This window comes from Juglans regia, chromosome 8 (genome assembly GCF_001411555.2).
Source record: "Juglans regia cultivar Chandler chromosome 8, Walnut 2.0, whole genome shotgun sequence".
In the NCBI taxonomy this organism is placed as follows: Eukaryota; Viridiplantae; Streptophyta; class Magnoliopsida; order Fagales; family Juglandaceae; genus Juglans; species Juglans regia.
The window spans coordinates 9,194,959-9,211,186 of record NC_049908.1 but is presented as its reverse complement, the minus strand read 5'-3'; the positions used below and the strand labels follow the sequence as shown (position 1 = coordinate 9,211,186).

General features: G+C 33.6%; 1 protein-coding gene and 1 pseudogene across 2 annotated transcripts; both read left to right on the top strand.

The window, feature by feature from the left end:
- Window positions 1-2,830: 2,830 nt before the first annotated feature.
- Window positions 2,831-4,988, top strand: LOC109000483 (protein RADIALIS-like 3). 2 transcript variants are annotated; one of them, XM_018977359.2, is made up of 3 exons: window positions 2,835-2,987; window positions 3,078-3,404; window positions 4,715-4,988. In XM_018977359.2, the coding sequence occupies exons 2-3, from the start codon at window positions 3,121-3,123 to the stop codon at window positions 4,740-4,742; spliced, it is 312 nt and encodes a 103-aa protein (XP_018832904.1). In that variant the 5' UTR covers window positions 2,835-2,987; window positions 3,078-3,120; the 3' UTR covers window positions 4,743-4,988. The 2 variants fall into 2 exon arrangements, with proteins under 2 accessions (XP_018832903.1, XP_018832904.1); XM_018977358.1 differs by having other exon boundaries at window positions 2,831-3,404.
- Window positions 4,989-9,407: 4,419 nt separating this feature from the next.
- LOC109000485 lies at window positions 9,408-15,581 on the top strand (annotated as a pseudogene).
- Window positions 15,582-16,228: the final 647 nt, after the last annotated feature.

Sequence of the window (16,228 nt, the reverse complement as noted above, 5' to 3'; positions counted from 1 at the left end):
CTACTCTTAGGGTCGCGAGTTTTTGTCCATTTGTTGTATCTCCAAAGTAAACTTTCAAAAAGTTTAGTGGATATTCAATTTTAGGCTAAGATTTAATTGAGAAATATTCTCAACTTATCTCATTATTATAATTTTAATAAATTTTTATATAAAATATAATAAACAATTCAATATTTTTATATTTATAAATAATAATAATATTAAAAAATAATATTTTATTCAACTTTTAATTTTAATCTCATCTCAATTCACTATCTAAAGTGACAGAATTTACTTTAAACAAAGTGTTTATCATAATGCACCTCAATACTGGATTTTCCCTTTCTAAATTATCCTTATTATTATTTTTTATTCTCTAATTTATAAAGTGTATACATATATATTTTTTTAATGTATAAATGTGTGTATATATATATATATATATATATATATATATAAAAGACTATAGAAAATCATGAGTACTATCAATAAAGATGGGTGTGGGGACATGAAAAAGAGTGAGAAAGAGAGGGAGAACCGGACGTGGGATGGGTGCGTCGACTAGTCTATATATGGTGGCTGAGATCGATCAGTTGTGAACTTGTGGGGTAAATTAAACGTTGACGTGGAAAAATTGTTGCCACTTTTTCTTACAAACCCTATCTTCACAACCTAGGAAAATAAGAGAAAGCTAGAATAAAGGGTCTTTCAGCCACCTGACCTGAGTAGTGGTGTCACGGGTGTTGAATATCCTCCATCGATTTCAATGGAATAACATGACCGAGGGGATAAATTAACAGAAAAATGATATATGTAGTTGTAAAATATATAAATATTATGTAATTATTTTTATAAAAATAAAAAATTATAAGATTTATATAAAAAAATATTTTTTTAATATTAGACTTCATTTTTTTAAAAATAATTACGTAGTATTTACGTACTTTACGATTGTATGTAATATTATTTAAATTTTTTTTATCACCAAAATTAATTGTTGTGAAGTATGCCTTAAAAAACTTAAAAAATGATTTTTTAGGAATCTTTTTCAAGTTTTGGGAGTTGAAGTCCTTAGCTAGTGCATGGATCCCCTCAAAGTAAATTCACAATAGATAAGTTCCTTTTTTTTTTTCTTGTTTTTTTGATAATCACAATAGATAAGTTCTAGATTATGTAAAAGTGTTTTTTTTAAAAAAGAGTGAAATCTATTATTAAAAAATTAATTTTTTTTATGTAAGTCTGATCATAAAATAATGTTAGATGCAATCATAAGGTATGCAAGTTTCGCACATTTCCTTTATAAAAAAGAGTAGAGTACACCATTAAAAATTAATTTTTTTCAATTTCAAATTTGCTCACTTTTTTCAGAAGGAGTGCGTGACTTACACAATTTAAGACCGTAAATATAATTGGTCACTCACTTTTTTTTTTCAAAAAAAGTGCACAACACTTACCCACTCTATGACTATTATATATTATTTCTCAAAAAATATTTGATAATTTTGCTCCTCGTATTAACTAGTTTCTTGATTTTGTCCTTGATGATTTCTAATCTCTACAGATTCGTCCTCCTGGCCTTTACAATAGTAAAGAAAAAAATTGAAGACTTCGAGTGCTTCAATCTTAGATGCTTTACTGTAGAAGGAAAAGACTCCATTAAGGAATGAAACACAACATGTCCAAAAAGATAAGAAACTACGTGTTTGTAGAAGAAATAAAAATTGCAATAAACATGTATTTGATTGCAATACGCATCATGTGTTTTAAAATGAGAATTAAGATGCCGTATGGAAGAGTTCATAGATCAGATGCAAAAATACGGACAAGCGTATCCACGTTATATTTTTCTAAGAGGCCGTAGATCAGATCCAAATCCACTGGATCTAGAGCTGTCTGGATTGAAGGAGACATTTGAATATATCTAACAAAAGCAACCTTACCCAAAACGACTTTCATACAAGGAAAATTAAAAAGTGGGGTTACCTTATTTTATCCGATCAAGTAAAATAGATAAAGAAATTAAATGAATCTCAGGATATTTATAATTGTCTAAGTCAATTTATCGAATTATATTAAGTATTCAATAAATATTATAAGATTCTTTTATGTGGAGAAATGATAGTTACAGTCGTAAGTGCGCAAACGTCGTGTAATTATTTTGAAAAAAATAAATAAATATGAAACTCACATGAAAAGAAATTAATTTTTTAATAGTGAACTCTATTCTTTTTCAAAACGACTGTACAATACTTACACATATTATGACTGTATGTAACATTATTCTTTCACGTGTCTATCGCTCTCATCTTATGTCCTAAAGTTCAGTTAAAAACTCTAGGGTTGACAACTCCTCTTTCTACCTCTCAAGTCTATCTCTAAACCCTAAAAAGTCCTTGAAAATGACGCGATTGTAAATTGTGATGGGTTGGGAATTCATTAGAAAAGATGAGGGATTGTGTAATCCTACCCACAAAAGTCTCTTTCTTTTCTTACAAGGTAGAGACGTAAGACTGTGGAAGATAATCCCCTGGCAGTTGGTGAAATCTGTCCGTTCCTTTCCATTCCATTATTGGGTTCATCAAGTTATAATCTTTAAATAAAGATTTACATGTGATTTGGAAGTGTCGGATCTTTTACCGTTTGGTACCCAAATTTAAGAATCGGCAGAGGAAAAAGGAAATTATAAACAAAAGAGATTCTTGGTCTTGCAAGAAATGGTTAATGAGGTATTGGGTTTTGTCTGTTTTTGATCATTGGTTTCCCGTTTTGGCCCAAAGGGATCAAATTAAAATAATATAATGTCATGATTTTACCACTATTTTATATATATATACTTCATTGATTGTGTGCTTTAGATCTGAGATAAGGAGGGTCTGTTGGCCCTGACAAAAAGTCCTCCTTAATAAAAACCACATCAGAGGAAAATCTGCAGCTCATAACAGATATCTAACACCCCCTCCTCCATAATACTCAGGGGTGCTGGAATCTGGTTAGGAGAATCAAACTAGGTACCATAAAAGATTCTCATCCCATTTATTTTTTTTCGATGAATACTAAAATGTAACTGAATTATTGGGTTTTCCTTATTTTACTCAAAGAATCAAAGTGCTCCCAAGGTTGTGGTCTAGTACTGCTGGAAATATGGATGATTTTCCCAAGGTTTTGTGTGGGTGGAGCTGGGAGGAGAACAAGTTGTTTGAGCTGGCTTTGGCAGTGGTTGATGAACAGGACCGAAATCGGTGGGAAGTGGTTGCAGCCATGGTTGGGGGCAACAAAAGTGCAGAGGATGTCCAGAAACATTATGTGACCCTTTTGGAGGATTTGCAGATTATAGAATCTGGAAAGCTGGACCATAAACTGGGGGAAACTCAGCCCTGTGTGGAAGTTGATTCTCAATCCATATGCTGGAGTGATGATGATAACACGTATGCTATTCTCTCTTGTTGCAGCTCAATAACTTCAATCTCCCTCTCTCTTTTTATTTATCTTAGATTTGCTTTGCATGTTCACGTTTTTTGTTTTTGTCTTTCGTATATTCATGAATCAATTTTTTGTCTTTATCACTGTTCCAATCCTCATTTAAAAAAAAAAAAAACAGATACCAGGTTTACTGTAGTCTTCAAGGGAAATATTCCTTTCTTGTTCTTTCCTTTGGTCTGTGATCTATCATTTTCTCAGAATATTCTCAATTGAATTAAATTAAACTTCTGGAAATGTATTCTTCATCCAAAGAAGGGGAGGACGATCTTGAAATAAAACCTGTATATGGAGTTTCATATCCCTCTTATCTTTGATTCTCGAAGTTGTGTATTAAGAATGTCTCAAGGCATTAATGTTCTAAACATTCTCTGTTCGACTAGGCAAAGTAAAATTATTTTGGGTCAGCTGCAAGCCTGCAATCCATCCTGCTTTTCTACCTTGAATCTGTCTTTTCAGATTCCTGACTGCCTTTACTTGCATAATACTTGGCGTTCCTCCTATTCTCACATCTTCTCCGTTCACTTGGATGGGGGAAGCTGTACGCTTAAGATTAGCATTCTAAAGGCTTAAACAGATAGAGGACATAAGATCCAGACAGTCTGCTTGATCTGAATGTCTTGTTTAAATTGAAGAAATGAGTGGTTTGCTGTTTTGGAATAGTTGGATTGCAGACATAAAGTTCTAACTCAAAAGCTCAACGACTTCTCTACTTCATTTGTTGATCTTTTGCCAAGGTGAAAATGATGCCTGTACTAAACGGTTCATTTGTTTCCTGGAGTAAGTTGTTGGACGATTCAGATATTCTAAAGTCCTCAACTAAACTCTTAAGGCCTAGAGTGAGAGATAGACACATTAAAATGGGCCCATAGCATTTAATGTCGTTTAATATTGTCCGAACAATTCACTCAGACAACTATAAATACTATAGAGTATAGAGTTCACTTTATGTGTTTATCTCTAAACTCTAGAGTTCTCGAGAAATTCTAATGAGACGAGCTTTCCTATCCATCTGGTGTAAAATTTGAAAAACTGAAGAGAATACAGAGAGCTGATCATAATCTTCAGTCAGACGCCTTATGCCTGCAATCAGTAGCTGGAAAGATCAGTAGTTTCTGTGTTTTACAAGTAATTATTAGGTAGTCTTGGAGTACGAACATATACATGGAGACTCATCCTATCATAAGATGTCATATCATTAAAAAATAATTGCATATATAAGCAGTTTCAATAACATTTTGTGCTTCTTTGATTTCAGCCTGCTCGTTAGATTAGACATAAACTGATGTTTGCAACCAACGGGGGGCTATTTACCGAAGCAGAGCGGTTTCTCTACGAGTCTACAGAAACATGTTCAGTGAGAACACAGAGCTTGCCTAAACACAGCTGCTGGTTATGGTTAGTGCATCATTTGGAAGTTCCCCTTTTCTGTAACACTGATGAAAGTCTCTGCAATTGCTAGCAAGTAGGCCATAAAAGACAGCTTCCAAACTGTAAATTGCAGGAAATGAATTTAAATCATTGTTCATCAACTTGGTCTCAAAACATATATTTCCAGTCTTTCCTTCGTCCTGCTTCATTAAGGCTTCGTTTGGCAAGTGAGAATACCTCAAGTACTCTCACTACTATTCTTTATTTTATTATTATTTTTTACCTACTTTTCTACTATTCATTACTTTTCACCTACTTTTTACTACTATTCAAATATTTTATTATTACTTTTTCACTACTATTCACAAACATTCTCAACACTTCTCACTACCCAATAATTTGGACACTAATTTGGATGTTGAGATAAATTGAATTAAGTTATGAATAATAATATTTTGTGGGTCTTCTTAAGACGTGTTTAACTTTTTTAAGTTGAGACGAGTCTAACATTTTTCGTTGAAATGTATGAAGTGGGTTGAGATAATTTAACTTTTTTATAAGAAGTTAAAAAAATAACGAGTCTCATCAATAACCAAACTCAACTTACAATTTTTGCTACACACCTAAAATAGGAGAGAATGATGCATAAAGTAGACTTCACAACAATTTGAGTAGAAATGGTCCATTTGGATTCTTAGAATATCTCAGTATATGTAACGCCCAAATGGAAAGCCCAAATTATATTTCTTATATTCTAAAAGGACTAGTCAATAATATAATTGAAACCCCATTGGAACCTTATAAAAAGCAATAACTTCTCATTCTCAAGAAATGTGGGATCTCATACACCACTTATCCTTATCCATATCATATGGGGTATTACAATCTACCCCCTTAAATTCTCGACGTCCTCGTCGGGCCTGTCCATTGTAGGTGGCATGACTCAAGTCTCACATTTCTGATTGGGATAGTCTCTGATACCGTTTGTAACACTCTAATGGAAGATCCAAACTACATTTCCTATACTCTAAAAGAATTAGTCAATGATACAATTGGAGCCCCATTAGAACCTTATAAAGAGCAAGAATTTCTCCTTCCTAAGCAATGTGGGATCCCATACATCACCTACCCTTATCCATATCATATGGAGTATCACGGTATATTTGTTATTTATAGTGAAATAGTTTGAGTTAAAATATTTTATTGAGTTTTGAAAAATAAGAGAAAAAAAGTTAAACAAAAATATTAAAAAATTAAAAAATTATTTGAATATGATTTTTTAATATTATTTTTATTTTAAAAATTTGAAAAAATAATATTAAGATTTTAGAAAAGTTATAATAATTACGTAAGATCAGAAATTTAAAAATTTAAAATTAAAAGTATTTTATATTTGAATGATGTCTAAAAAATAGATATACGAGAATATCTTAAAACACTTGAAAACAGTTGTGTTGCTAAACAGATCCTACTACCTGGAATGGTTTTACAGTCAATAATGTGATAAAAGAGTAGAATTTCAAAACCCATGATTCTCATTTTTCATTGGCATGACTCTACCGCTTTTGACCTTCATGTGAGAAAACTAATTGGCCTCGATACATGGCGGTGACTAAAGTAACATTCTACCTGCTTAGAATCGGACAAGAAAGACCAAGATGATACGACAAGAACCCATAAGCATTCCTTCCAATCGAATTTGAGCTAGATTCTCATTTAGCAATGTCTGCAGTGGTGTAAACAAGTCCACGGAGCTAAATTAATAAATTACATGAGGGTAATGATACATGTAAAATCCTTTTTACAACCCATTTTACAATTCTTTATTTATTTATTTATTTTTATGTCGGGAACCTCTCTAACACTCTTATAGAGTAAATTTCAGTCTCATGCACCGCACCTTCAGAAATTTTTCTATACGAAACTTGTTAAATCGCTGACTTTTCATTAGAGAGTGTCATCCCAAATGATTGTTTACACCTATGAAGTAGTAAACCTTAGACTTTAAAGGGAGTGATACCCTAAGACCAAGGCTTTTTAAGCTTCATCACTTGGGCCAACACTTTGAGATTCTTTTTTAGTTTTTACTATCATATTTTAAAATGAGGATATTTATATAAAGTGATGTTATTTTTATAAATTATTTTATAAAAATACCTCTAATTTAAAACATAGTTATATAAAAGATTCCAAAACAGATTGTATGTCTATCATTTTCTTTTTAAAGTCTTCAATTAGAGTGGCTGAGCATATTTTGTTGCCTAAGACAAATAAATATGATAAAATCTTAATGTAAAATGATAAATTATATTTAAATATAAAATAATAAAATCTCATTTGAGAAATAATCTTTATTTTTAACTGTTTAATTGTTAATGTATTGAATTGATTAACCGTTTCTGAATCCTTTGACAACTAATACCAATAATCCAAATGATACTATTCTATTTAAGTTTGTCTTCTCAATTTGACTCTCGTATATTTTATTTTATTTTTTTAAATTTTTTTACTTAATAGTTAAGTGAGTGATTATTAGTATATTAGTATTTTATTTTTATTTTTTTAAAATATTTAAAGATATTTAAAAAATATTTAAAAGAAAAAGCAAAACAAAAAAGTGCAATTTGCACTAGGGGGCACACCAATTGAACAAACTTAGGTGACATAGTAACATCTATGGAAATATACAACATTGGGACTATGTAATTTTGGCCATATAAAGCCATATTATTATTTCTTAACGCATAATTTAGAAAGGTTAAAAGTCTACATATTAAAGCATGAAGTATTGTTATTATATACCTAATTAGAGCTTTTTTTCGTTCAAAATAATTCTTTCCATTCCATAAATTTAGTTTATCTTGCAATTTAACCTCACCAATCTTGAAACCCACAAAAGAGATTTGGAAAACTAAAAGGTTTTAAATCAATTTTGTAGTAATATTACGTACAGTTGTAGGGTGCACAAGTGCTGTATAATCTTTTTAAAAAAGAATGAAGTTTATTATGAAAAAAATTAGTTTAATACTACATACAATCATAGAATACATAAATGCTGTGCAATCTTTTTAAAAAATCATTGAAAGATTTCATTTGCATCTTTTCTTAGTCATGCCAAATCAACTATGTAGAAAGTGTCCTCCATACTGGCTTACAAACATAATTTTTTCCATAGGTAATAGGATAAAAAAAAAGCGAAATAAGATATTCCCCATTTTATTTGAAATGGATAACATTCGTTTAGTCCCGTCTCACAAATAAGACTTTAGAACATAATAATAATAGTTAGGAAAATGGTAGAGTAACAACTACCTTACAACTAAATTACAATTAGAGAAATGATAGTTGTAATCGTGAGTGTGTAAGTATTGTATAATTATTTAAAAAAAAATGAATAAATACAAAATCTACATAATTTTTTTTTTAATAATAAATTTTACTATTTTTTAAAACAACTATACGATATTTATATATTCTATGATTGTATATGATATTATTCATTTCGAGTATTTTGAAAGTGAATAAATTTATGTTTTGAATAAAAGTTGTATTTGAGTTAGGAAACAACATTCCAGATAGTTCTGGTCGGTCCAAAAAAAGTGGAGTATTTATTCGCTTATGCGTATGTTTCGAAGCTCCAAGACCGTGTAACGGGCATGTTTGGAAATTTTTTTTCTCCGCTCTCAGTATTTATTCATTGAGCAATCTTACGTATAATCGTGAAATGCGTAAATACTGTACAGTCATTTTAAAAAAGAATAAAATTTATTATTAAAAAATTAATTTCTTTTCATGTGATTCTTATATTTATTTATTTTTTTTAAAATGACTGTATAACACTTACACACTCACAACTATAAATATCATTTTTCTTATTTATCATGTTTGGAAATCGTTGTCGGAAGAGAAATGCTTTAGTTCAAACACAATCCATAAATATAAATTCATAAAAATTTTAATAATCAATAAAAAAAAAAATCTATCTTTTCTTCTCTCAATTCAAACATCTTAACCCAAAAATAATCACAATCATTAATATGAAAAGGATTAATATTTTTATTAGAAAAAGGAAAAGAAAACTCACGTTAATAGTCAGTGTTTGATGTGACAGATTCTTATAATAATAATTATAATATGTTTAATGCGCCAATAAATAAATTCATAAATTTTTTTATATAAATTTAATATTTATTTATTTTTTTAAAATAATTACACAACACTTAAATATTTACTGTTACAAATATATTTTTTTCTAAAAAAAAAGTACCAATAACAGTCAATAACAAACCATTAAATTTCGGTTGGCGGTATGAATTTGGAGCTTGCGAAATGTTAACACTGAATAAGTTAGACTAGTTTGTGTACTGATATTTTCATAATATTTTATTATTATTTATTTATTATTTTTTATCTATAATTATTATTATTTATTATTATTTAATATTTTTTTATTAATATCTTACTATTCAAACTCAATCTTTCTGTTCCTTCCATAATGGTAGGAGGCTTTTTGAGTTTAGAGTTTAGACTGTCATGAATAGTCGTGCGTGCACTTAAAAGCAATGACAATGGAACCAAGCGCTGTTAATGTCCTTGAGCAGCATGAAATCAGAGTAAAAGTGCAAGAAGTTCAGCCTCCATGGGTCTCGGACACCGTCCATTCAAGGTATCTCTTTTTTTTTTTTTCTGATAAAGTTTGAGGTACCATTTTGATCCTTCAGGAGTGACCATTCTCTGTTGTGTCCTGAAAAGTAAAATATTTTTGAACTTTCCTTTGTTGCTCATGCGGTTGCAAAAACAAGGGCCGTGATGGACATTTTAGTTCCAGTCGATTTTCTTTCTGTTAGTGTCTGCTTCTAACTGACCATCCTGAAAATGATCATCTTTGTGGCGGCTTCCATATAACCAAAATCTACGATACATAGACCAGGGTCTTAAATTTTCCAAGTTTTTCGTTTTTGGATTTTTTTACATAAACAATTGTCAAGTTTTTAATGGCTACTCGAGTGGAATTTAAGATTAATTATTATTTTTCTGTTTTATCATCCTTGTCTAGTATTCATTTGACTACCAGCAATTCAAAGTTTCCAGCTTGGTTATAAGATTTTGTTTCAGAATTTATCGTTGTGGTGCTGGAAGTATTTATAATTTAGTTCTATTTATCCTGAACAGAGTAGCTGAAAATTGGATTAGCTTCTCAGATTTGATAACATGGCAATTGAGGATGGCTTCAGTGGCCAAACGAATACAGATGAAGCCACCACATCAAAAAGCAATATAGAAGCAGAGAAGACCTCCTCTATGAATGGTGATCAGAGAGAGATAAAAAAGGGAAAAGGAAATGAGAAAGCAAACACTGTTCCGTTTCAGAAACTGTTCTCATTTGCAGATTCAACTGATAATTTGCTTATGATCCTTGGCACAATTGGTGCAGTCGGCAATGGGTATGCCCCTTATGACTGTGCTCTTTGGGGAATCGGTCGATTCTTTTGGAGGTAACCAGAATAACCACGAAGTGGTAGATGAAAAATATTTTGCATCTTTTCAATGGAAGACTTGATTTAGATTTTTGGTTTTATGATTTAAATACTTCTCAGAACTAAGTATTTAATATGTTCCAGCATATCAGTAACCTCGTTCTTTGTTTTCTGACATCTTAAACTCCTGATATGAAATGTTATAAATTGATTTTCTTAAAAAATAATAGGTATCTCTAAAATTTGTCTACTTGGCTATTGGCTCAGCTGTTGCAGCGTTCCTTCGTAAGTAGATGTCACAAACTCCGATCACTTCAAAATTTTCTTGGTTAGATATTCTTTTGTTCATCAGTATCAGTAATGAAGTTGAGACATTGTCTGCTTTTTATAGAGGTGGCTTGCTGGATGGTCACAGGGGAGAGACAGGCAGCTAGAATAAGGGGTCTGTATCGTAAGACTATTTTAAGACAAGATGTTGCATTTTTTTATAAGGAAACAAACACCGGAGAGGTGATTGGGAGAATGTCTGGTGACACTGTCCTCATACAAGATGCAATGGGTGAGAAGGTACTACAGTGCTGCTACAATTACATCAAAAGCCATGATCCTGAATTCCATACATATTTGTTCACATGATCTGGGCATAAGAGTTTTGTTTGTGCAGGTTGGGAAATTTCTGCAATTGATTTCTACGTTCATAGGAGGCTTTGTAGTAGCATTTGTCAAAGGGTGGCTTCTAACCCTTGTCATGTTGTCTTCTATGCCTCTTCTTGTGGTATCTGGTGCAGTTTTCAACATCATCCTAACCAAGATGTCATCCCTTGGACAAAGTGGTTATGCAAAAGCAGCGACTGTAGTTGAACTGACAATTGGTTCGATTAGAACTGTACGTCATGTTGCCATAATTGAATATGTGCCTGGGATCTTTTGGAGAAAATATCCAATTGTAGTTTGTAGTTCTTCTGTTTGCATTTATCTGACGTTTGATATTTAAACTTTCCCCTACCTAGGTTGCATCGTTCACGGGTGAGAAGCAAGCTCTAATTAATTACAACAAACTTCTTGGAAAAGCTTACAAATCAGGCGTTGACGAAGGTTTGGCTTCTGGATTTGTTCTTGGCACGGTTATACTTGTGGTATACTGCAGTTATGCTTTGTCAATATGGTTTGGTGCAAAGCTGATAGTCGAAAAAGGATATAGTGAGGGTGTAGTGTTGAATGTGGTTGTTGCTGTGTTGACTGTGTCCATGTGAGTTACATTTCTTGCCTTTGTTTTTCTTCCATAGTATGTGCATATGCTATTATGTTTATTATTCTCATTGTTCCTTATAAAAAGAAAGTTCCTTTTCCTTTTGTCTCTAAACAAGCAAGCAAAACATATAAATGCATTTTTTGGTATTTATAAATCATATTTTGTTAACTATTAATTTGTGTCTCACATTTTGTTTCCATGTGCATATTTCAGGTCTCTAGGCCAGGCATCTCCCTGCATGAGTGCATTCGCTGCTGGTCAAGCTGCAGCATTTAAGATGTTTGAAGCTATAGAGAGGAAGCCAGAGATAGATGCTTATGACACAAAGGGAAGGATATTAGATGACATTCATGGAGATATAGAGTTAAAGGATGTTTATTTTAGTAATCCAAGCAGACCTGATGAGCAAATATTCAATGGATTCTGTCTTTGTATCCCAAGCAGCACAACTGCAGCTTTGGTTGGGTAAAGCGGAAGTGGGAAGTCAACAGTGATTAGTATGATAGAGAGATTTTATGATCCTCTGGCTGGTGAAGTTCTTATAGATGGCATTAACCTCAAAGAGTATCAACTTAAATGGATTAGGGGTAAAATTGGTCTTGTTAGCCAGGAACCTGTATTATTTGCATCCAGCATTAAGAATAATATTGCATATGGAAAGGATGGTGGAACTATAGAAGATATTAGAGCTGCAACTGAACTTGCAAATGCTGCAAAGTTCATTGATAAATTGCCGCAGGTTCTAATTCTCATTGTACTTGATTACACTTAAAATCTATGTTTTCATAATAATGTCAGAAAAATGGTTAACATATGTTTGAGATTTTGAATTTCATTGTCAGGGACTAGATACCATTGTTGGTGAGCATGGAACACAACTGTCTGGAGGACAGAAACAGAGGATTGCCATTGCAAGAGCAATTCTAAAAGATCCACGAATCTTACTTCTCGATGAAGCTACGAGTGCACTTGATGCAGAATCTGAACGAATAGTGCAAGAGGCAATTAGACAGGATATTGGTCAACCGGACAGTTGTCATTGTTGCCCATCGTTTGAGCACTGTAAGGAATGCCGATATGATTGCTGTCATTCATAGAGGAAAGATGGTTGAAAAAGGTATCTAACAAGTACATGCATGTTGTTAGAGATTTAGTATATTTTATGTTGTATTTTTCAAATCAATTCATATTCTCCAATACGTCAATTTCTGAATCTCAAATTAAGAAGATACTATATTTCTGGAATTATTGGTTCATGTCCTGGATACGATTACACATGATAGTTGGGTTAGCTTACGTTTCTGAATGGTGTATCTCAATTGCTCAAGCTCACATTCAGAACTAATCAAGGATCCTGATGGAGCATACTCTCAGCTCATACACTTGCAAGAAGAAAACAAAGAGTTGGAACGAATTGTAGATGATCAAAACAAACTGGAAATTACGTTTGAACCTTCTAGACAGTCAAGCCAAAGAATGTCTGTCCTGCGATCCTCAAGTCGGGGATCATCTGGATTAGGAAGTGGTAGCCGCCACTCGATCTCTGCATCATTTGGGCTCCCTACAGAAGTAAATGTACCTGAAATTTCACTGGCAGAAAAACAAACCTCTCCACTGCCCACAGAGCAATTTCCAAAGGGCTCACTTTGCCGCCTTGCCTACCTCAACAAGCCTGCGATTCCAGTGCTTATAGTTGGAGTTGTAGCAGCAATCATCAATGGCATGATACTTCCGATTTTTGGTTTACTAATTTCCAGCGTTGTCAAAACATTTTATGAACCTCCAAATGAACTGAAAAAGGATTCAAAATTTTGGGCAATAATGTTTATAGTCCTCGGTCTGGCTTCATTTCTGGTGATTCCAGCATGATCATATTTCTTTTCTGTTGCTTGGTGTAAATTAATCCAACGCATTAGAGTACTTTGCTTTGAGAAGGTGATTCATATGGAGGTTGGTTGGTTCGATGAGCTTGAGCACTCAAGTGGTGCAATTGGTGCAAGGCTCTCAGCATATGCAGCATCAATCCGTGCCTTAGTTGGGGATGCACTTGGACAGATTGTGGAAAATGCTGCTTTAGCAATTGCTGGGCTCGTCATTGCTTTTGTTGCAAGCTGGCAGCTGGCTTTTATCATCCTTGTATTGATTCCTCTTATCGGAGTTAATGGATTTCTTCAAGTGAAGTTCATAAATGGATTCAGCGCAGATTCAAAGGTAGGCATGCTATAAGACTAATGCCTAGATTCAGGGGAAAGCATTTGCAAACACATATATACTGGAAATTGCTTTACTTTACTTGAAGTTGATGTTGTTGTGGAATTCCTCATTAGAGTGAATTTATCACTTTATTTCAAAACTTTTCAATAAGAATTAAATTTGGATGGTTGCAGATGAAATATGAGGAAGCAAGCCAGGTTGCTAATGATGCTGTGGGAAGTATAAGAACAGTTGCATCTTTCTGTTCTGAAGAGAAGGTGATGCAATTGTACAAAAAGAAATGTGAAGGCCCTATGAAGACGGGGATAAGGCGAGGCTTGATCAGTGGAATAGGATTTGGGATGTCTTTCTTCTTACTGTTTTCTATCTATGCAACGAGTTTCTATGCAGGAGCTCGACTCATTGAGGATGGCAAAGCAACATTCTCTGATGTTTTTCGGGTAAATATACTCTCATACATATTAAATCCAAAAAATACTAGGCACCAACAAAGAAAAGGCCAATTTATCTTTTAATAATTTCGAGATGTGTTGTTTACAGGTTTTCTTTGCCTTAACCATGGTAGCCCTTGGAATTTCTCAATTTAGCTCCTTTGGTCCTGATTCTAGCAAAGCCAAGACTCCTGCTGATTCCATATTTGGGATCATAGACCGGAAGTCGAAGATAGACCTGAGTGAGGAGTCTGGCATGAAATTGGATGATGTAAAGGGTGAAATAGAACTTCATCATTTAAGCTTTAGGTATCCATCTAGGCCAAATATTCAGGTCTTCCAAGACCTTAGCTTGGCTATACATTCTGGCAAGGTAAAGTTCAGTGTTAACTTTCTCAAGTAGTATTAACATTTTATACATGATACCGATCAAGTTCAAATATATATTCACATTGTTCTGAATATCTTTTCAGATTGTTGCCCTGGTTGGAGAAAGTGGGAGTGGGAAATCTACAGTGATCTTGCTTTTGTAAAGATTTTATGATCCTGATTTAGGTCATATTACTTTGGATGGAATTGAAATTCAAAAGCTCCAACTGAAGTGGTTGAGGCAGCAGATGGGGCTTGTGAGCCAAGAACCAATTTTGTTCAATGACACCATTCGTGCCAACATTTAATATGGAAAGGAAGGAAATGCAACTGAGGCAGAAATTATAGCTGCATCAGAGTTGGCCAATGCTGACAAGTTCATAAGTAGCTTACAACAGACTCGATCAATGCGAATCTGTTTCTCAGAGTCCATCTCATCATCATTCTTACAACAATCCCTTCACTAAGAGAGCTCTAACATGCTTCATTAATCCTTTTGCCTTACTACTAAATGCAAAATGCAGGGTTATGATACCATGGTTGGAGAGCGAGGAGTTTAGTTGTCCGGAGGACAGAAGCAACGTGTTGCCATTGCATGTGCTATAGTTAAAATTCTAAAGATTTTACTGCTAGATGAGGCTACTATTGGGGTATATGTAAAGACTGATTTTGGAGCTGAAAAAGGTATTTACTGAAAGTTGGCTCGAGCCAAAGTTCGCTCGACATACCGTTCGAGTGAAGATCAAGTCCGAGAGTTCGCTCGAGTCTCGCTCGACACTCTGCTCAGGTTAGACACAAACCCTAGTGTTCGCTCAACACTCCGCCCCAGCCAATGTTCATTTGGCTGTTCACTCGAGTTGCGCTCGACACTCCGCTCGAGCGAAGTATGCAGTTTTTGCCAGATTAGGTTTTCAGCGCCACTCACTATAAATATATCATATTAGACTTATGTTGAACGATCTCAAACATATTTTGAAAGAGAACAATTGTCTAGTAAGTGCATATTGTGTGAGAGAGCAAAAAGTCATAAAGAGTATGAGTTGAGATTGAGTAATTGTAATCTCCTCTGGTTAATAAGATTTCTGCAGTTCTGTGGACGTAGGAAATTTACCGAACCACGTCTATTGTGTGTTTTGTTCTTGATTGCTTGTTTTTCTCGTGTTTGCTTTTATTTTATTGCCATTATTTTTCATAACAATTGGTATTAAGAGCTAATGTTCGGGTCTGAGGAAAAACGATGGCTGAAGATAAAGTGAACGCACATGGGATCGAGAAGTTTGATGGAACTGATTTTGGGTGCTGAAAGATGCGGATTGAGGATTATCTCTATGGGAAGAGGCTCCACCTTCCACTGTTGGAAAAGAAGTCGGAGAGCATGGATGATGCTGAGTGGACCCTGTTAGATTGACAGGTTCTAGGTCTTGTTCGGCTGACTTTGTCCAGAATAGTAGCACACAATGTCAGTAAGGAGTGAACCATAGTGGGTCTCATGGCGACTTTGTCAGGTATGTATGAAAAATCGTCTGCGAACAATAAGGTGCACTTGATGAAGAAATTGATCAATTTGAAGATGTCGGAAGGTATGTCTGTAGCCCAACACTTGAATGAATTCAATACGCTCACAAATCGGCTGTCTTCTGTAGAGATTGAGTTTGATG